General features: G+C 48.7%; 1 protein-coding gene across 1 annotated transcript in view; it reads left to right on the top strand.

The window, feature by feature from the left end:
- Positions 1-19,996, top strand: part of DNAH1 (dynein axonemal heavy chain 1) — a 171,052-nt gene that overhangs the window by 147,335 nt on the left and 3,721 nt on the right. The window contains exons 57-75 of the mRNA XM_069095561.1: positions 596-763; positions 1,143-1,334; positions 2,292-2,423; positions 3,201-3,326; positions 3,660-3,779; positions 8,841-8,990; positions 9,577-9,737; positions 10,983-11,208; positions 11,302-11,497; positions 11,863-12,014; positions 14,185-14,381; positions 15,088-15,232; positions 15,660-15,818; positions 15,980-16,123; positions 16,248-16,406; positions 16,802-16,981; positions 17,820-17,996; positions 18,957-19,127; positions 19,779-19,909. Of these exons, the coding sequence (XP_068951662.1) occupies positions 596-763; positions 1,143-1,334; positions 2,292-2,423; positions 3,201-3,326; positions 3,660-3,779; positions 8,841-8,990; positions 9,577-9,737; positions 10,983-11,208; positions 11,302-11,497; positions 11,863-12,014; positions 14,185-14,381; positions 15,088-15,232; positions 15,660-15,818; positions 15,980-16,123; positions 16,248-16,406; positions 16,802-16,981; positions 17,820-17,996; positions 18,957-19,127; positions 19,779-19,909 (3,086 nt within the window). The remainder of the gene's footprint in view (positions 1-595; positions 764-1,142; positions 1,335-2,291; positions 2,424-3,200; positions 3,327-3,659; positions 3,780-8,840; positions 8,991-9,576; positions 9,738-10,982; positions 11,209-11,301; positions 11,498-11,862; positions 12,015-14,184; positions 14,382-15,087; positions 15,233-15,659; positions 15,819-15,979; positions 16,124-16,247; positions 16,407-16,801; positions 16,982-17,819; positions 17,997-18,956; positions 19,128-19,778; positions 19,910-19,996) is intronic.

Below are 19,996 nucleotides of genomic sequence, written 5' to 3'. Positions count from 1 at the left end.
TTGAGCCATCTCCAGTTGTTCATGTCAGGTTAACATTCATCTGCTTCTGTTCCTGTCAACAGAACTTCCTAGGAACTTTTTCAGGAAGACATTCTTCCTGAAACCAGTCCTGAATGGCTGGCCAACTTTTCAGTGCTACTGCTCCTTGCATACTATGTGTTATCTAAATTTCCTCCTTCTCCTCAATAAACAGATACCTCTGCTTGAAAATTTTAAAATGTGAATGCCGGAGCAAGAGAAAAATAGTTGGAGGCAGTAATAATTTTGAGGGAAAGAGCCTAGAGGGAAGGGGTCAGAGTCACATCAGTGAGAAGGCCACCATTGCTTCTGACTTGAGAGGTCAGGGCTTTAAGCCAAAGATGAATGTCTCCCATTAACTAACCTCAATCTGTATGTTCTTTGCCATGCACATGTACATTAAACTCCTAGGGCCCTTTCTAACACGTAGCCCAAGAAGGAGAAAGAGCAGGGGGACTACTGTCCAGTTACCTCCAAGCCCCATGGAGGTGTGAGGTTACCAGAACCAAGAGCTTTCTTCCAAAACCTTCTCTTTGGTTCACTCTACTGATCTTTATCCCATGCCCTCTGATTTCAGGACAACATTGCTGATTCTGTGATTAAAGCCATCCAGCCCTACATTGACAATGATGAATTTCAGCCTGCAGCCATTGCCAAAGTGTCCAAGGCATGCACGTCTATCTGCCAGTGGGTACGAGCCATGCACAAGTACCACTTTGTGGCCAAAGCTGTGGAGCCAAAGAGGGTGAGTAGGGGAAAGGGAAGATAGAGAGTAGAATTTGGAGATGGCAGCCACCTGTGAGTGGAAAGGGCTCTCTGGCCCACATGGCCAACCTCTCCAAACCCTCCTCTCAGCTGGGGCTATTTCAGAGAATCCTAAAATATCATAGCTGAAAGGGGTCCTTTTGATTGTCCAGTCCAACCCCTTCTTTGTACAGATGGGGAAGCTGAGGTCTAAAAAGGGATACATTTGTCCAGCGTCACACAGCTGCTTAGCCAGTGGCAGCACAGGCCCAAACACCCCAATTTCCTGATTCCCAGCCCATGGTTCCTTGATTCTTTCTGGCTGTTATCAAAGGTAATACAAGCTCAGGGTTACTCCATTTCACTCTGCTCCCCCTCAGCAAGCCCTGCGTGAGGCCCAGGAAGACCTGGATGAGACTCAGAGGATCTTGGATATCGCCAAAAATCAGCTTCGAGAAGTGGAGGAAGGCATCTTCACCCTCCAGACCAAGTACCGAGACTGCATTACCAAGAAGGAAGAGCTGGAGATGAAGTGTGAACAGTGTGAACAAAGGATGGGCCGCGCTGACAAGGTAAGGGTTGTCATCAGCCCCTCATGAGCCTCCATGCACACAGAAGAAGCTACAGCCTTCGGCCTGGAAAGAAATGGACCCCAGACCGGAGGGGATTGTCACAGGCTGGTTCATGGCTCAGATTTGGGGCTGGAACAGAATGAGACATTCGCTGACCACTAGATGGTCAGCCATCCCCTGGAAAGGGTGTTCAGAGAGAATACAGCATTAGTTCAGACAGACATAGCACCTGCCCCCACCCCACCCCACTTCTGGTGAGAAGAGGGTGTGGACCTGGGCATTGGCTTCTAATGGGCTGTTGTCTTCTGAGACTTGATTGGGAACAGCTGCCTCCCCCCCAAAAATCAGCCCAGCCCTAATTGCTGTTACTCCTACCCCAACTGTAGTTTTCCTTCTTTTCTACCTTACTCATCCCCAGGTACAATATTCTTTCTTTCTGGAGACTTCTCACAATTTCTTTGCCACATTGTAATTATTAATTAGGACCTCTTTGGATTACTCTTTTTTTCCTTGTTTCCTCTTAGTTTTCTTGTATTTCATTCCTTTTCCCTTCTTTTTTTTGTTGCTTTATTTTATTTGATGCATTTTTTTGTTCACTGGAGAAAACAGGGCTTCGTTTTAGCCATGAAGTTCACTATGTTGCCATACCTTACTGGCCTTACTCTCACTCAGTTCCTAGTTCTAATCTGCCTTCAAGCTGGATTTATCCCAACCATGCTCCTTCTGTACCCTTTATCACTTATCGATCTATCCCTGTAGCAAGGTCCCACTCCCTGTATTCTCAGGGTCCCACATGTGGGGGTGGTGGAAAGAGCTGTCATCTGTCCCAAGGGGCATCAAGGCATTTGTTCAGTGGAGATTTTCAGGGCAGCCTGTGGAGAATGAGAAGCAGTGCCCTGAACTCTGGCATATAGCATCATGATCCTGTATGTGACCAACTGGCCTTCTTTCCCCCAGCTGATCAATGGACTGGCTGATGAAAAGGTGCGCTGGCAAGAGACAGTTGAAAACCTAGATTACCTGATCAACAATATCTATGGTGACATCCTGATGGCAGCTGGCTTTGTGGCCTACCTTGGGCCCTTTACGGTAAGGAAGACCAGAAAACGAGCCTGTGCTCAGACCATCTTCCCCATCTCAGGCCTGGTTCTTGCAAGGTATCTAATTTAAACACAACCCAGACCGGACCCAGGCCCTTGCCAGCCCCACCCACTGAGAGAATAACCTTTTTGAGACATTCTAGGAAGAGATGACGCTTAAATGTGCTTCAAGACTCACCCACAGAAATGGATCCTTCTACAATGTAATGAGTAGTTTTCCAGATATCAAACCAATCCCCAGTCTGTTCTTCCTTCCAGGCTTACCGGGATCCCTGAGTAAGCACAGTGTTGCTTGGGGTCACTACTGTTTTTCTGTGTCTGACCTCCCGTAGTGTGGAGGATCAGCCAATTAGGATTTTCTCTACCACTTTAAGCCTTGCTGCCTGCATGGATGGAATATGACTGGGAATCTCAGATGACCCCAGGGTCATCAGACATCCTCATCTCTGATGGCTCCAAACCTGTGACAGATACTGTCCTGCCCTCTCAAGGACACTGAATCCCCATTCACTCTCTTGGACTCAGTATGAACACAACGCTTTGCAGCTTCTTTACCTCCAAGCAAGATTTTAGCAGGCTCCCTTGGATGAGCTCCTCTTTTAGGTCTCACAGAAAGATGCTGGGTTGCTATTAGGAGCATATTTAAATCGTTTTCCCTGGAAATTTCTCTGCTGAGCCCCTGGGCATTATTCCATGAGGGACACTAGGTACCTCAACTCTAGTCCTGTCATGTGAGCCCAGGACTGAGGTCTCTGTCTCTTGGCAGGGGCAGTACCGAACATCACTGTGTGAGCTGTGGTTAGAGCAGCTCTCGGAATTTGAGGTCCCACATACTGCGGAACCGACCCTGATTGGGACACTGGGGAATCCAGTGAAGATTCGGTCGTGGCAGGTATGGCAGGAATGGACCCTGTAGCATCCTGTGGGCTGGCCCAGCTAAAGATGGGAAAGCAGAGTAGGCCCAGTTTGTGAAAGGCCTTCCATGCCAGGCTGGGCAGTCTGCACTGAGTGCTGTCAGCACCTATTGAGAAGAAGAGTGATTAGATCATGATCACACACAAACATGTATATGCCTATGCTCACATGGTCACAGAGACCATGCAGGGTATATGGGAGACCAATCTGGGAAAGGTCATGGGCAGCTACCTGGTCTTGTGCAGGGTTTGGTAAGTGGAGATTGCCCAGTGTAGCAAAATCATAGACACCAAACTGATCTTGATCTCAGATTGCAGGCCTCCCCAATGACACCCTGTCTGTAGAAAATGGTGTCATCACACAGTATTCTCAGCGCTGGACTCATTTCATTGACCCCCAGGGACAGGCCAACAAGTGGATCAAAAACCTGGTAAGTGAGGCCCAGGTCCTGTCACTTAGAGACAAAGGAAAAGGACAGGTACTTGGCTTCCCTCTCTACCCACAGCCTTCTACAAAGTATCTTGTTCTCTCAGTTTAACTCTTCCACTCTCTTCCCTCTTTATTTTCAAGTTCACATTGACTCCTGCCCACTTCCCCCATCCCCAATTAATAAAAAGAGAAAAATAAAATCTGTTGCAAACATGTATAACCAAACAAAACAAATGTCTACATTTGTCATGTCCAGAAAAATACATTTCAGTCTGTACTCTGAGTGCATTACCTCTCTATTAGGAGGCAGATAGCATTTTTCATTATGAACCCTCAGGAATTGTGGTTGGTGAGTGTGTTGATCAGAGTTCCCAAGTCTTTCATAGTTGTTTGTTATTATGATATTGAAGTTATTGTGTAAATTGTTCTCCTGGTTCTGTTCCTTTCACTTTACATCAGTTCATATAAATCTTCCCATGTTTCTCTGAAGTCATTCCCTTAATTTCTTTTTTTAATTTTTAAAAAAATTTTTAGTTTATAGTATTCATTTCCACAAGATTTTGAGTTACAAATTTTCTCCCGATTTTTCCCCTACCCACCACCCCAACACAGCGAAACCACTGAATATCCCCTCCCCCAATCTGCTCTCTCCCATATCTTCCCCCATTCCCCCTCCAACTTTCCAGTAGGGCATGGTGGATCTCTATGCTCTAGTGCCTGTATATCTTATTTCCCAGTTACATGTAAAATAATAATAATTATTATTACATATATATCTTAAACATTTTATTTTAAACCTTTGAATTCCATATTCTTTCCCTACCTCCCTCATCACCCATCCTTACTGGGAAGATAAGCAGTTCAATATAGATTGTACATGTGTACTTATGTAAAACATTTCCATAGTAGGTATATTGTGAAAGACTGACTATATTTCCCTCCATCCTATGCCACCCCCCACTTGTTCTATTATCTGCTTTGATCCTGTCCCTTTTTAAAAGTGTGTGCTTCCAACTTCCCTCCCCCCCAGCCTGCCCTCTCTTCCATCATCCCCCCACTCACCTCCCCTTCCCCCCTACTCTCCTGTAGGATGAGATACCCTATTTAGTGTGTATGTCATTCCCTCCTAAGCCAAATTCAATGAGAATAAGGTTGACTCATTCCCTTTTGCCTTCCTGTTCTTCCCCTCCATTGTAACAGTTTTCCCTTGCCTCTTTTATATGATAATTTACCCCATTCTTTCTCTCCCCATCTCCTCTCATTATATTTCTCTCTCACCTCTTAATTTCACCTTTTAAGTATAATCCCTTCCTATCAATTGGTCCTGTGCCCTCTGTCTATGTATACCTGTACACATATATACACACACACTCACATATGTATTCATACTCCAATATACCCTCCTATATAGACATGTATGTATGTATACATATATATGTATACGTGTACATATACATACATATACTTCCCTTCAACTATTCTCATACTGAGAAAAGTTTCATCAGTTATAATTATCGTGTTTCCATGTAGGAATGTAAATAGTTCAACTTTGATAGGTGTCTTATAATTTCTTTTCCCTGTTTACCTTCTCATGCTTCTTGTATCTGGATGTCAAATTTTCTATTCAACTCTGATTTTTTCATCAAGAATGCTTGAAAGTCCTCTATTCCATTGAATGACCATATTTTCCCCTGAGATATGATACTCAGTTTTGCTGGGTAGGTGATTCTTGGTTTTAATCCCAGCTCCTTTGCCCTCCAGAATATCATATTCCAAGCCCTTCAATCCCTCAGTGTAGAAGCTGCAGATCCTGCGTTATCCTGATTGTGTTTCCACAATATTCAAATTGTTTCTTCTTGGCTGCTTGTAATATTTTCTCCTTGATCGGGGAACTCTGGAACCTGGCTATAATATTCCTAGGAGCTTTCTTTTTGGGAAAAAGTTCAAGAGGTGATCAGTGAATTCTTTCAACCTCTATTTTACCCTCTGGTTCTAAAACATCAGGGCAATTTCCTTTGAGAATTTCTTGAAGGATAATTTCTAGATTTTTTTTTGATCATGGCTTTCAGGTAGTCCAATAATTTTTAAATGATTTCTCCTGGATCTATTTTCCAAGTCAGTAGTTTTTCCAATGATATATTTCACATTGCCTTCTATTTTTTCATTTGTTTGGATCTGTTTAATAGTATCTTGATTTCTCATAAAGTCACTAGCTTCCATTTGCTCCAATCTAATTCTGAAGGAATGGTTCTCTTCAGTGAGCTTTTGAGATTCTTTTTCCATCTGGAAAATTTGACTTTTTGTTTTTGCTTTTTGGAGGGCAGTTGGGTTAAGTGACTTGCCCAAGGTCACATGGCTAATTTTTGTATTAAGTGTCTAAGGCTGGATTTGAACTCATGTACTCCTGACTCCAGGACCAGTGTTCTATTCACTGTGCTACCTAGCCACCCCCAAATTTGGCTTTTTAAGGCATTTTTCTCCTCATTGGCTTTTTGAGCCTCTTTTGTCCTTTGAGTTAGTCTATTTTTTAACGTGTTATTTTTTTTAGTCAGGTTGTTGATTCTCATTTTGTAATTTTCTTGCATCATTCTCATTTCTCTTCCCAGTTTTTCCTCCACTTCTCTTATTTGGTTTCCAAAATCCTTCTTAAGCTCCTCTATGGCCTGTAAGCAGCTTATTCTTTTTTTTTGAAACTTGTGGTGCAGGAGTTCTGACTTTGCTGTCTTTTTCCTGTTCCATGCTTTGATCCTTTTTGTCCCTCCAAAAAAGAGTCCAAAGCTGGATTACTGTGTTTGCCTTGCTTCCCTTGCTTGCTCATGTTGTCACTCAATTACTTGACTTTTGAGCTTTTTGCCCCAGTAGAACTCTGCTACCAGAGGGAGGAGTTTTGTCCCAAATCAATGGGGTTTTCTCAGCTGCTGGAGCTATTAGTTGGGTGGCCTCTCTGAAGCTTCCACACACTCTGGCACCTGGTCACACACCTCAGGACCTCCACCCTAGACAGTGATCCAGATCCAAGCAGGTTAAAGCAAGAGCTATTACCCCTCAGACTGGCTTCTTGGTGCCCCTACTATCTGCAGGCCAGGAGCTCTGAAGCAGCCATGTGGCAGTGGCTGCACATCCACCATTCCTCAGCATCTTCTAGCCCCCAGGGGGGCAAAGGCCAACCACACTCCAGAACTCCCAGGTCCCAAAGTCCACACTGCACTGACCTCTCACTTTGTCCTTAGCATCTATGGGTTGATAATTCTGGAAACTGCCACAGCTGCTGGTGATCTGGAGTCCCTCCAGTGGGCAGCTGGTTGTGGCTGTCCTGAGGCTAAAACCTCGGGCTCACAGAGGGGAGCGGGGCTGGTCTCGACTCCCAACATGCTGTTCTGGCCACTTCCTACTAGCCTGCTGGGCTGTCTTCAGCGGGAGGTTAGCTTCTCTGTGTCATTTTGTGGGTTCTGTAGCTTCAAAGTTTGTTTAGAGTCATTTTTTACATGAATTAGAGGAGGTGGGAACAGGATCCTCAAGGAAGTCCTGTTTCTACTCTGCCATCTTAACTCTGTCCCCCATTCCCTTAATTTCTTACAGCACAGTAGTGTTCCTTCACATTCATATATCATAAACATGTTCAGTCATTCTCCAGTTGATGGGCATCCCTTTAGTTTCTAATTCTTTGCCACCATGAAGAAAGCTACTATAAATACTTTTGTACATATGGGCCCTTTTTCTCTTTCTTTGATCTTTTTGGGATATAGACCTAGGAGTGAAGTTATTGGGTCAAAGAGTGTGCACAGTTTAAAGGCTTTTTAGGCATACTTCTAGATTGCTTTCCAGAATGGTTAGACTAGTTCACAGTTCTGCCAACAGTGTATTCATGTACCTATTTCTTCAAAGCCCCTCCAGCATTTGTCATTTTCCTTTTTTCTGAACTTTGCCAATTTAATGGGTATGAGGTGGTACCTCAGAGTGGTTCTAATTAGCATTTATCTAATGATTAGTGATTGAGAACATTTTCTTTTTGGTGTGGCAATTGATAGCTTGGTCTGCTTCCTGTGAAAATTATACATGGGCTTTTTTTTTTTCACTGAGGTTGGTTCCTTGAGGCTGGAGGAGCACAGCTGAGGCTGTGACTATGTGTGTGACCTGAGGTTTTATTAGTTTCAAGATTAAATTCCTCTTAGCTGGAATTGCACAGGGCATCAGCACAAAGGAGAGTTAATAATTCTTGGAAGCTAGGCACTGCTGCCCTGCTTCTCATGAGAAAGTCAGAGAGAAGCTGAAGGAGGCCAAGTCTCAGGGAAAAGCGACTTAATGTGAATATGGGACTGTCATGCAGAGAATCAGAGGGGCTAGTGAGGATACAGGGGGGTAACATGACTGCTGTCAACCCTCTCACATTTGTCTGGACATCCTGTTGGTTCAGGCTCCCTTGTATTAGTTCCTTAAGTACACAACTTATCCCCAGCATTAGACTGTAAGCTTTTCAAAGGCAGGGACTGGGTTTTTTAATTTCTTTGTCCATTGTTCTATATGCAGGGACAGGGACAGTGATTTCAGTGGAATAGGGAATTCCCAGGTGAGAAAACTCCTTCTACCAATGCAGGTCAGCACCTTCTAGTCTTAGAAAGTTACCTAGAGCCCTGAGGTGAAGTGAGTTGTCCTGGGTCATACAGTTTCAAGGCAGGATTTGATCCCAAGACTTCCTGTCCTTGAGGCCTATGTATAGAGGGCTGGTCATCTTCCTTCTTTTCTTCTCCCCAGAAGTCTTTGCAGCCCTCAGCATTCTAGAAAAGGGAGTCTTTTCTTCCCTCACCATGCTCCCTTCTCCTTGCCCTTGCACAGGTTGGAATGGGGGAAGGAGAGCAGGCTGAACTGATCCTGTGAGCCCTTTGGTGGGCCTCTTCCATAAAAGCTTGAGAAGCATTGTTGGGTTTTATTCTCCTCCATCAAAGAGGCAAAGCCAGCAGAGAGAGGGCTGCTTGCCCCAGGCTGGTGCTTCTCCTCCCCCCCCCCCATGTCACAGTCGGATTCAAGGCTGTTCTTTGGCTTGAACTCCCCTCTTGTGTCTCAGGAGAAGGATCATGGTTTGGATGTATTTAAGCTGAATGACCGGGACTTCCTGCGCAGCCTGGAAAACGCCATCCGTTTTGGAAAGCCGTGTCTGTTGGAGAATGTTGGGGAAGAGCTAGACCCAGCTCTGGAACCTGTGCTCCTAAAGCAGGTATCACGTTTACTCCCTGTGCCCCATGGGCAGGACAGTTAGTTCATAAGCACTCACACAGTGTCTAAGCCCTGCCCACAAGGGACTTCTCTTCTGATGGGAGAGACAGCATGTAAATCCCACTACACAAGGTAGCCTGGAGGGGTTGGGACAGGCTCCTGCCGAAGGGAATATCTGAGCAGCTGTGTCCTGGCAAGGGCCTGGGGGAAGCAGAAGAAAGGATCTGACGCAGTCCTGGGGCAGGTAGCTTAAGGGTTTGGGCTCCCTAGGGTGGTGTTTTGTCTTTAACAGAAGACTCTTGACGAAAGCCTTTAAGACCCTAAGAAATGAATAGTAGTATAACTTTTGGCATAATTAGTAATAGTATAACTTAGTGTGTGTGTGTGTGTATGTGTGTGTGTATGTATGTGTGTGTGTGTGTGTGCAGCAGAGGGACCTTGCTAGTTTGAGGGTACTTCTTGTGATGACCTTTCACTTCCCCTCACATCGCACAGTGAGGCAGAGTCGGTCATCTCACCCTGAGCTGAGCTTCCCTCTGTGGTTGGATTGGATCTTCTCTATCCCCCGCCCCCTTTTCTTGTCTCAGACGTACAAGCAGCAGGGCAACATTGTTCTGAAGCTGGGGGACAGTGTCATCCCTTATCATGAAGACTTCAGGATGTACATCACCACCAAGTTGCCCAATCCCCACTACACGCCTGAGATCTCTACCAAGCTCACACTCATCAATTTCACCCTGTCCCCCAGGTGAGCAGCAGCGGCCCTCTGGAGCCTTCAGAGCTGGTCTTCTCCCCAGATGGCCACCTTTAGCTGGCTTTCTTTCTCCTGGGCACTGTCCTTGGGCATTTGGTCAGACCTCTGGGCCTGGGTGCTCAGTGTGCCAGTTTCTGGCTTCTGATCCCAGTAGCCCTGCACCCCCCATGGCAGAGCCCAGACAGGATGCTTGGGTCCCTTCTGTTTGGAAGGTTTGGAAATCACACCTCCGTGAGGTTTCCACTTCACAGCAGGAAGCTTTGTGCTTTCCCTTCAACATGATCAGCCTGATTTACCAGAAATCCAGCCCCTCTGTGTGTGTGTGTGTGTGTGTGTGTGAAAAATACTTACATTTTTAAAAAGCATTAAAAGTGCCACTCATTGCGCTCCATGGGCGTATGTGTCCTGCCTTGGGAGATGCCTACCCTCCTTGTGTCTCATCACTCTTGCCAAACAGGCTGTCTCCCAGTAACCCTTGCTTCATCAGGATCTTCCTTACTCAGCATGTAGCCAGGGAGATAAACCTGGTTTTCCCGAGGTTCTCTCTAGATGCCAGCTGCTATTTCTACTATCACCCTCACTTAGGCCCTCATCCCTAGTATAAAAGCTCCCCTCTCTCTGCTCCTCCTGCCTCAAATGGAGGTCCTTCCCACTGCACTCTGCCATACCTCTCCTCTCAGATATCTGCGGCTGCTATCACCAGAATAACCTTCAGACATCCCAGCTTGGCATTCAAGGCTTTCCTCAGCCTAACCCCATCCCTACCTTGACAGCCGTGTTCCCCACTTCTTTCTAGCATGTAACAGCCAGGCCAAAATCTTGAGGGTTTCATGTACATGCTGTGTTCAGGCCAACCCTGGCACTTTGCTCTCCTCAGGGGTACCTTCTCCTCTCCTCTCTGACTAGTTTCAGCCCCCTCAGACCAAGAGCCACATCCACTAGGAAGGCTTCCCTGGCCATCTCAGTCCTCATTGACCTCTCTCTCCTCAAAATATCTGCTGCCTTTAGGGTCTGAGGCACCGAGCCCAACAGTCACAAGTGCCCTCCTTATATTGTGAGTTGGTGTTTCATATGAGTAGGGGCCTGGGCCCCCCAAATGCAGAAGCCTCCTGCAGCCCTAGCAGAAGTTATTTAGGGCCCATGAAACAGATGGGCCTCTGATGAAGTGTGATGTGTCCCAAGCCTTGGCTGCCAGGGTGAGGGAAGCCCCACTCTCACAACTCTGGGCCTTCCCTACAGTGGCCTGGAAGACCAGCTCCTGGGCCAGGTGGTGGCCGAGGAACGGCCCGACCTCGAGGATGCCAAGAACCAGCTGATTGTCAGCAACGCAAAGATGAGGCAGGAACTGAAGGATATCGAGGACCAGATCCTGTACCGGCTCAGCTCCTCCGAGGGGAACCCTGTGGATGACGAGGAGCTCATCAAGGTTCTGGAAGCCTCCAAGATGAAGGCGGGGGAAATCCAGGTTGGGATCTGTGCCCGCTCCCCTCCCTTGCTGCCATGGATGTGAGCTCTGGAGCTGGAGCCGAGCCCACCCCACTTCCTTTGTCTGTTCCAGGCCAAGGTGAGGATTGCCGAGCAGACAGAAAAGGACATTGACCTTACCCGCATGGAATATGTCCCAGTGGCTGTCCGCACTCAGATCCTCTTCTTCTGTGTGTCTGATCTTTCCAACGTGGACCCCATGTACCAGTACTCCCTGGAATGGTTCCTCAACATCTTCCTCTCTGGCATCTCCAACTCGGAGAGGGCAGGTACCTCCTGGGCTCTGCTTCCTGGCTGTTCTCCCGAGCTTCAGAGCTCATCTGCCACTCTTGAGATCAGGTGGGAGGCACTGCTTCCCTAGCCCTAGCCCTCCCCTGCCCTTGAGGAGGTGGGATGGGAATGCCTGTGCTTCTTGAAGGGTGCCTGCATTTGCCCCCAGGTAACTCAGGAACACCCAAGTATTTAGTCCCTTGCTTACCTTAGGAGAGTCCTGCTGGGTCCTACTCTGATCACCCTGGTTCAGCAGACATGGGGAGGCTGGATTTAGGGATGAAGGAGGTAGGGTGCTGGCTTAGCCTGGCAAGAGGCCTGCAGTTCACTTGTTCTCATCCCTCCCGGGGTGTGTCTTGTGCAGACACGTTGAAAAAGCGGATTGCAAACATCAACAAGTACTTGACCTTCAGCCTCTACAGTAATGTCTGCCGCAGCCTCTTTGAGAAACACAAGCTCATGTTTGCCTTCCTCCTGTGTGTACGGATCATGATGAATGAAGGGAAGATTAACCTAGTGAGTAAGGGATCAATCAGGACATAGCCTGGCCCCTCACATCCTTGCTCTCCATTCTTCCCTCTCTCCTCCCCTGACCTTCTTCCCATCTGTCACCCCAGCCTTCTTTCTGGGTCAGCCAAAGGCCCTGGGAGTTCAGCTGCAGACACAAAAATCTAATAATGATTATTGAAGTGAACACTTATGGGCAATGACAAAACCAAGGGAGTGACGGTCCCTTTGTGCAACCAAAGTGAAGTGGAGATCACCCCGAGGTGGCCAGCAATCTCATATCCCTGTTAGCTCTGACTCCTACAATACAAAAGGCTTTGGTCCCAGGTCCAAAGGAGTTAATAATCTAGCTGGGGAGGCAGACATGAAGAGCTGATACAGGCTACCTAGTTATGTGAATTAAGTGCTGTTTACTTTCTTTGAAAAATTAAAGAGATAAGGGTAGGGGATAGGGTTACCCTTGCAATTTCACTGGGGTTGGGAGCTCCCAGGTTAGAAAATTCCTGCCATGACAACCTGGTGCCTCCTCTGCACCATGAAGTCTTAAAGAGTGGTCTAGCACTTCTTAAACTGTGGGTCATGACCCCATATAGGGTCACGAAAAATTTGGCAAAAGCGAAAGGATTCTGAATGTTCACAATAACCAAAAATGAATTAAAAATCAAACGTGTTGGGGCAGCTAGGTGGTGCAGTGAACAGAGCACTAGCCCTGGAGTCAGGAGAACCTGAGTTCAAATGCGGCCTTAAACACTTAACACTAGCCGTGTGACCTTGGACAAGTGACTTAACCCCAATTGCCCTGCCTTTCCCCCTCCAAAAAGCAAAAAAAAAAAAAAATCAAACGTGGCATGTCATAAATCCGAAGTGTTTCTGTCCTGCATCATGTAACTTCCCTGAAACCTTGGTTCTGGACCCAAAGCACGCCCACTTTGCAGTGTGCATGCCTTCAGGCCATGCATCTCCAGGAGGGGAAAAAGTTTAAGAAACCCTGATCTAAAGAATGGCTTTGCATGCTCCAGTTAAGTAACTTTCTCAGGGGCACAAAGAGTGTAGTGTCAGAGACAAGACTTCAACTCAGGTCTTCCCGTGGGTGGCCAATATCAGCTCTCTATCCACTACACAGAACACCCAGATAAATTCATTCTGAAAAATATCCACATCTGATCTAGTCCAGAACCGCGATTACATTTAGTGTAGAGAATTTCTAGTGGGGACATCTCACTCCCCTGATGTAGAGCAGAAGCATGTCTACCTTGGACGTGGCAAGTTTGAGTGATTTGCCTGTGGCCACACAACCTGTGAGTAATAGGGGCATGCCAAGCCCAGCTTCCTGATTTTCGGGCTTACTCTGTGCATTACTCCAGGGGTTGGCAAATTAGGGCTTCAGGGACAAATCTGGCCCCTTTGCCTGTTTTGGTTTGGCCCCCAAGCTAGAAATAGTTTTTACATTTTTTAAAATCAACTTTAAGTAAAACTGAGAAAGAAATGTATTTTAAATAAAGGTTTACTTAAAGTTGTATCTTAAAACTGATAAAGCCATTCTTAGTTCTTTCTCAGTTGTGTTTAAAGTTGTATTTTAAAGTATAAACACTGTTGTTAGCTTGCTGCTGTAAACAATCAGACCAGAGCTGATTTGCGCCTCACTGCACTAAGCCCCCACTGAAGAGAAGAGCAAGCACAGAAAATGGGGTCATTCTAGCTGCGCTCAAGTATTCTAGGAACCAACTTTGAGGGAAAAGTGTGGTTTTGTCTATACCAAAGATGGTAGCTGAGGGCAAGGCAAGGCATGGAGAACCTTGAATGCTGAAAGAAAGGAAGAGATCTTACTTTCTTCATTGTACAGAATGTATTGGAGAGAAAGGCGACTGCAGGGGCTGTGTAGGGTAGTGAAAGACTCCTGAATTTGGCATCAAAAGACCTGGGTTCAAAACCTTCCGCTCCACTTGAGGTCATCTTGGGCAATCCGTGTCTCCTCTGCCAGACCTTGTTTTTCTCCTCTGCAAAAGGAGGGGGTTGACTTTAAGGGTTTCTAGCTCTGTTTGCTGTGATCCTCAGTGTCAGTGGAGGAACTTCCAGGAGGAAGGGAGGCTAGTTAGTGGACTGTCCTGGAGGCGTGTGATGGTGGGAAGAAGAGGTGGGGGGCGACAGGCCCCTAATGCCGGATTGCTCTTACCCCCAGGGGGAGTGGCGGTATCTTCTCTCTGGGGGCACCATCAAGGATGTCATGGAGAATCCAGCAATGGACTGGCTCTCAGATAGGGCATGGCGGGACATACTAGCCCTCACCAACCTTCCCCACTTCTCCACCTTAGCAAAGGACTTTGTGGTTCACATGGATGATTTCCGTAGGATCTTTGACAGCGTCGAGCCGCACCGGTGAGCACCACTGAGCAGCCAGGTCTGAGTACAGGCCTTCTCCTGGCACCAGGCTAGCCACTCCTCTGTAGGCTGGCTGTGCCAGGGAGCCAGGGGAGCAACTGAGAACTTATAACTAGGTCCTGCAAGCCCTGTTCCTCTGGGCCCCAAGAGGCTTCTCTCTAGGAAAGACGTAGACATGACTTGAAGGATGTGTTCATCTCACAGTGTACTCTGGGTAGCTTGGGATGGTCTCTGGCTCCGTGTGGCATCCCCAAGATGCAGTACCTTTGGGGGAGAGAATCACCCCCTTCCCTTCCCACCCTGACTCCCCCCAGCTGTGGGATACTTGGAGAATAAGTTCAGCAGACACAGCCCCAGGCTGCCTCAGGGAGCCTTGATTCTTGCACAGCTGTTTGGTGTTTTAGACTCCCCAGAGCACTTCCCTATCCATTTGTTCATCCTCATAGCAACCTGAGAGAGATGCCAAACAGTGGTTATTCTCCCTCTCTGACAGATGGAGAAACTGAGGCACAGATGCCTGTGCAGTGACTTGCTCAAAGTTACACAGCAAGTTGCTGACCAGGCTGGGACCCCACCTTACTTTGTTCCAATGGGGGCCCTCTCTGCCAGGCCACACGCCGCCCCTTCTGTGGTCTCTGCACTGAAGGCTCAAGGCCTGCGGGGCCACCCCATGAAGAAGGTGGATGGGATCTCTTGTTTTCAGGGAGCCCCTGCCAGGCATATGGGAAGAGCATTTAGACCAATTCCAGAAGCTGCTGATTCTCCGCTGCCTCCGAGGGGACAAGGTCACTAATGCCATGCAGGATTTTGTGGCCATCAACCTGGAGCCCCGTTTCATTGAGCCACAGGTAGGTTTCAGGGTCAGGCAGGCTTTCCTACCTCCCTACCTGCCCAAACAAACACCTCTGCCCCCACATGTCTCCTTCCTGCATTCCCCTCGGGGCTCTAATCCTTGGACAAGACTTTCTTACTTGGGGGTCCAACCTAGCCTAGGATCACTGGATGAGGGCACCCAGTCAGGCCTGGAGCCCAGGTCCTCCTACTAGATGATCTCAGATGCCTCTCTTCCCTCCTCCCAACCCCAAGAGCTCAATCTGAGGCTGGCAAAGTCGTCAGAGTTAGGGTGAGAGGCCTCAAGAGGCAGAGCTATTTGGAGATGGTGTGGCCGCAGTAGCCAGGCCACTTTCCACCCCTTGTCAGCTGTCCTGGGTCTGCTAGATAGCCCGGAACAGCTCCTGCTCAGCCTCTGGGGCCAACTGTTGCTTTGGTTTACAGACAGCCAACCTCTTTGCCGTGTTCAAAGATTCGAATTCCACCACCCCACTGATATTTGTGCTGTCCCCGGGGACAGATCCCGCTGCTGACCTCTACAAGTTTGCTGAGGAGATGAAGTTCTCCAAGAAGCTCACGGCCATTTCCCTGGGTCAAGGACAGGTACTTGCCAAGTCTAGACAGTGTCTATGCCCCTCAGCCCTCTGTTCCTTTGTGATGTGAGGTTGGGCCCCGAGGCTAAGCCAGGGTGACAAGGAAGGGCAGGGAGGGCTCAGAGGGCTTGATGGGGCTGCCAAGCATGACTCCGGGCACCCCTCCCCCAGGGTCCTCTAGCCGAAGCCATGATGCAGAGCTCCATGGAGAGAGGCAAGTGGGTCTTCTTTCAGAACTGCCACCTGGCTCCCAGCTGGATGCCCTCCCTGGAGAGGCTCATTGAGCACATCAACCCCGACAAGGTGAGCCCTGGAATGCCCTTCACCCATGGCCTATACTGGGGCAAGAGAGGCAGAGGTCTGGATGGCTGCCCTCAGCCTTGTCCCCACATGCCTACAAGAAGTCATTTCTCTTGTGTGGGCACAGGTACACCGGGACTTTCGTCTTTGGCTCACCAGCTTGCCTAGTAACAAGTTCCCAGTATCCATCCTCCAGAACGGCTCCAAGATGACCATTGAGCCCCCTCGGGGCATGAAGGCCAACCTCCTGAAGTCATATAGTAGCCTCAGTGATGACTTCTTGAACTCCTGCCAGAAGGTGAGGTCACAGCTGACTCTGCCCCTGTCCTACATCTCTCACACAGCCCCCAGCCCAGGCTGCCCCAAGGGCACTGAGGACAAGCACTTTCTTAGTAAGGGATGCCATTATGAATCAGGCTGGGAACCAGGGGACAGCTCTGCCTTCTTGTCCTGGACCTCCCTCTGACTTGCTTTGAACTTGAACAGGCCTCCTTCCTTCCTGAGCCTCAGTTTACTCTCCCATAAATGAGATTTTATTGACTGATCCCTCAAGGACCCTTAAGAAGGCTCTGGAGTTCTGTGACTTTGGAGGACATGAGCCTTCTGATCTGGGGCTCCCTGAGGCCACTGTCCTTGAAGTGTTGACTCCTTCCTTCTGTTCTGCTCCCTGGCTTCCTCTTCTGTAACAAGTAGCAGACTGAGTTCAAGTGCCTGCTTCTGTCCCTGTGCCTGTTCCATGGGAATGCATTGGAGCGGAGGAAGTTTGGGCCCCTGGGCTTCAACATTCCCTATGAGTTCACAGATGGAGACCTGCGCATCTGCATCAGTCAGTTGAAAATGTTCCTGGATGAGTATGAGGACATCCCCTACAAGGTGAGCTGGCAGCAGAAAGTCCAGGCAGTCCTGGGGAGTGCGCTGAGTACTGCTGCCTTGTGCTTGTCACCCTCACCACTTAGATGGGCTGGGGGGGAGGGAATGTTCTGGACCCTGCCAGGACCCCAGAGGGCAGGGAGAACCCCACACCCAAGCCTCCTCCCGCCCAGGGGACTCTAGTGACTGTGCCAAGGCCTTCTGGGATGAAGGCAGCTAGGTAGCCTAGTGGGTGCAGTTCTAGTCCTGGAGTCAGATAGATCAGAGTTAAAATACACTTATTAGCTGTGGGGCCCTGGGCAAGTCACTTATAACCTCTGTTTGCCTTAGTTTCCTCGACTGTAAAATGGGGGTAGGTAGTAATAGTACCTACCCACCAGAGTTGGTGTGAGCACCAAGTGAGATCATATTTGTAAAGTACTTAATACAGTGCTTGGCACATAGGTGCCTTATAAATGCTTATTCTCCCCTCCTCTTCCCCCCCCCCCCACACTCAACCATGGAGTGAAAGGTAAATGGCACCTTATTCGAGTCTGGCTGAGAGTGATGATGGAGGTGGTGGGTTGGCATTTGCTCAGGTCCCACAGACCTCCCAGGAGGTGGCTAGTGCCCCAAAGGGGGATGCCAGCCATCTCAGGCACATCGTGCCATCTCCTTCTCCCTAGAGCCCCAGCCTGGTTCAGTTCATTAGCCCCTGGAAGGGAACACTGAAGCCAGGCAGAAGGCTCCCTGCTCTGAGAGGTTTCTTATCGCTCTGGGATGGGGGGCAGGACAGGTTTGGGGGGAGGCCTGGTGCTCCCTCCTTCCTTGGTCCTCATCTTGACCCTGGTGGTCAGAACAGGTCCTCAAGTACACAGCAGGTGAGATCAACTATGGGGGCCGTGTGACCGACGACTGGGACCGTCGCTGCATCATGAACATCCTGCAAGACTTCTACCACCCCGTGGTCCTGGAGCCCGAGCACATGTACTCTGAATCCGGCATCTACCACCAGATTAACCCTACCTATGATATCAATGTAAATCATAATCACCTGCCCTCATCCTGGTAACCCCCAAAATCTGTAATGTGCTTGACATGGGGACGTTGAAGGAGGGGGTGCGTGCAGGCATGGAAAGGGTCAGATTAGATATAGGGAAGGAGAAAAGTTTGTGGCAGGTCCATGAGTGTAGGGGGCTTGGAGCCCTCCCTAGGGCTCAGTTTTCCTGCTGTGCCAAGCAGCTTCTCCAAGACCATAGAGAACAGAGCCAGCCTTATGGGGCAGAGCCCAGGGTCCAGCATGCCTGTCATTTACTGTGGGAGCTTGGAGACATGACTTAGCTCTCTGAGCAAACGCAGCTTCCCTTTATTCACAATAACAGCTAAATGGTAAGGGTTCTTCCCCAGTTCAGAGAATAGCAACATGAGGATTCTGATCCAAACATCCCAACCCTAACAGTCCTTGACTATGTAGAAGCAACGTGGGTGCTAGTGTGACCCTCCCAACACTCCAGAGGAGAGAGAGGTTCCCTCAGGTTCCTCTTCCCAAAGGAGGATCTCCCTGGCCCCTTGGACAGAGCAACTTCCTCTACATTTGACTGTGACCATCTGCCAGGTCCCAGTCCAGTAATGAGACTTCCCCCTTTATGCCCAGCCCTAGGCTTGGCTTTACCAGCAGGAAGACAAAAAAAACCACGATCTAACTTCTGGTCTGGGAGAGACAGTGGTGAAACAGACCTAAGTCAGGCACGGAGTGCTGGGGCCTGATGGAGGTGGGGCTGGGCAGAGCCAGGCTCTTCCCAAGGTCAGGATCTGAGCCATCTTCCACCCTCCCTATGATGTGACAATCACTCACTGCATCCTGGGAGTGAGTAACAGTGGAAAGATTCCAGCCTGCTTTAGCCCTCAGTATAGTGCTTGTCCAGCTCAGGACACAATGGGCCTCATCCCAGGGTTCCTGGAAAGACCCCCGCCTCTCACTCTGAGCCCCCTCCCACAGGGTTACCTGCAGTATATCAAGAGCCTTCCACTCAATGACGTCCCTGAAATCTTTGGCCTACATGACAACGCCAACATCACCTTTGCGCAGAATGAGACCTTTGCCCTTCTCAGCGCCATCATTCAGCTGCAGCCCAAATCAGCCTCCACAGGCAGCCAGAGCAGAGAAGAGGTCAGAGGCTCCCCTTCCATCCCCTTCCCACTCACACCCAAACATTCCATGGAAAACTGGGCCAGCCTAGGCAGCCTTTGAGAAGAGATAGTGGCTATATTCCAGGAGTGGGAGCAGGGAGAAAATAGTGTTTGTGGATTGAATTTGTATCCACTGAGTTCTGCTTTAAACTCGTTAGGGAAATGCTTCTTTGAAAGGTTCCTTTGTAATATGAACTGGGTAACTTTCATTCACATATTGAGCCCCTTATATTGAGGGATAAAGACTGTACCTGTGATGTCATAAATTTATTTGTTCATAAATAAATAAACTTCTGGGAGAGAAAACTCCCTCTACCAAGGGGCACCCAATAACCCAGATGGGGCCTTGATCACTGAGGATTTGGGTGGATATTGTGAACTGCTTTGGATATCCTCTTCCTCAGCCTCAGTTTCCTTCTGGGTACCACGAAGGAGCCCATCCAGCTCCCATGTGTTGTGAGTCTAGTGTCCCTCTGCCCCCCATCAGGGCAGATTTTCTTCCCACTGGAGCAGGTGGAAGGAAGGGCTCTTCTGGGTGGTCACTGCTGTCCTGTTGTCCTGGAACCTACAGCCAGGGCTTGGGCAGCTGTGCTGTGGTCCAGCCTCTCATCCTCTGTGGGTGGGCCCCTAGATTGTGGAGGAAGTTGCTGGGAACATCCTGCTGAAGATCCCAGATCCTATTGACGTGCAGCAGGTGATGCTAAAATACCCTGTACTCTATGAAGAATCCATGAACACGGTCCTCGTGCAGGAAGTGATTAGGTAACTGCCCAGCTTCCCCAGGCAGGAGAGGGGAAGGGGAGAAGGAAGGAAGGAAGGAAGGAAGGAAGGAAGGAAGGAAGGAAGGAA

The sequence above is a fragment of the Petaurus breviceps genome, unplaced genomic scaffold (genome assembly GCF_028583685.1).
Source record: "Petaurus breviceps papuanus isolate PSGF00001 unplaced genomic scaffold, PetGlider_PUasm1.0 227, whole genome shotgun sequence".
NCBI classification, from domain to species: Eukaryota; Metazoa; Chordata; class Mammalia; order Diprotodontia; family Petauridae; genus Petaurus; species Petaurus breviceps.
The sequence above is the reverse complement of the archived record's forward strand: the minus strand, read 5'-3'. Positions and strand labels throughout refer to the sequence as shown.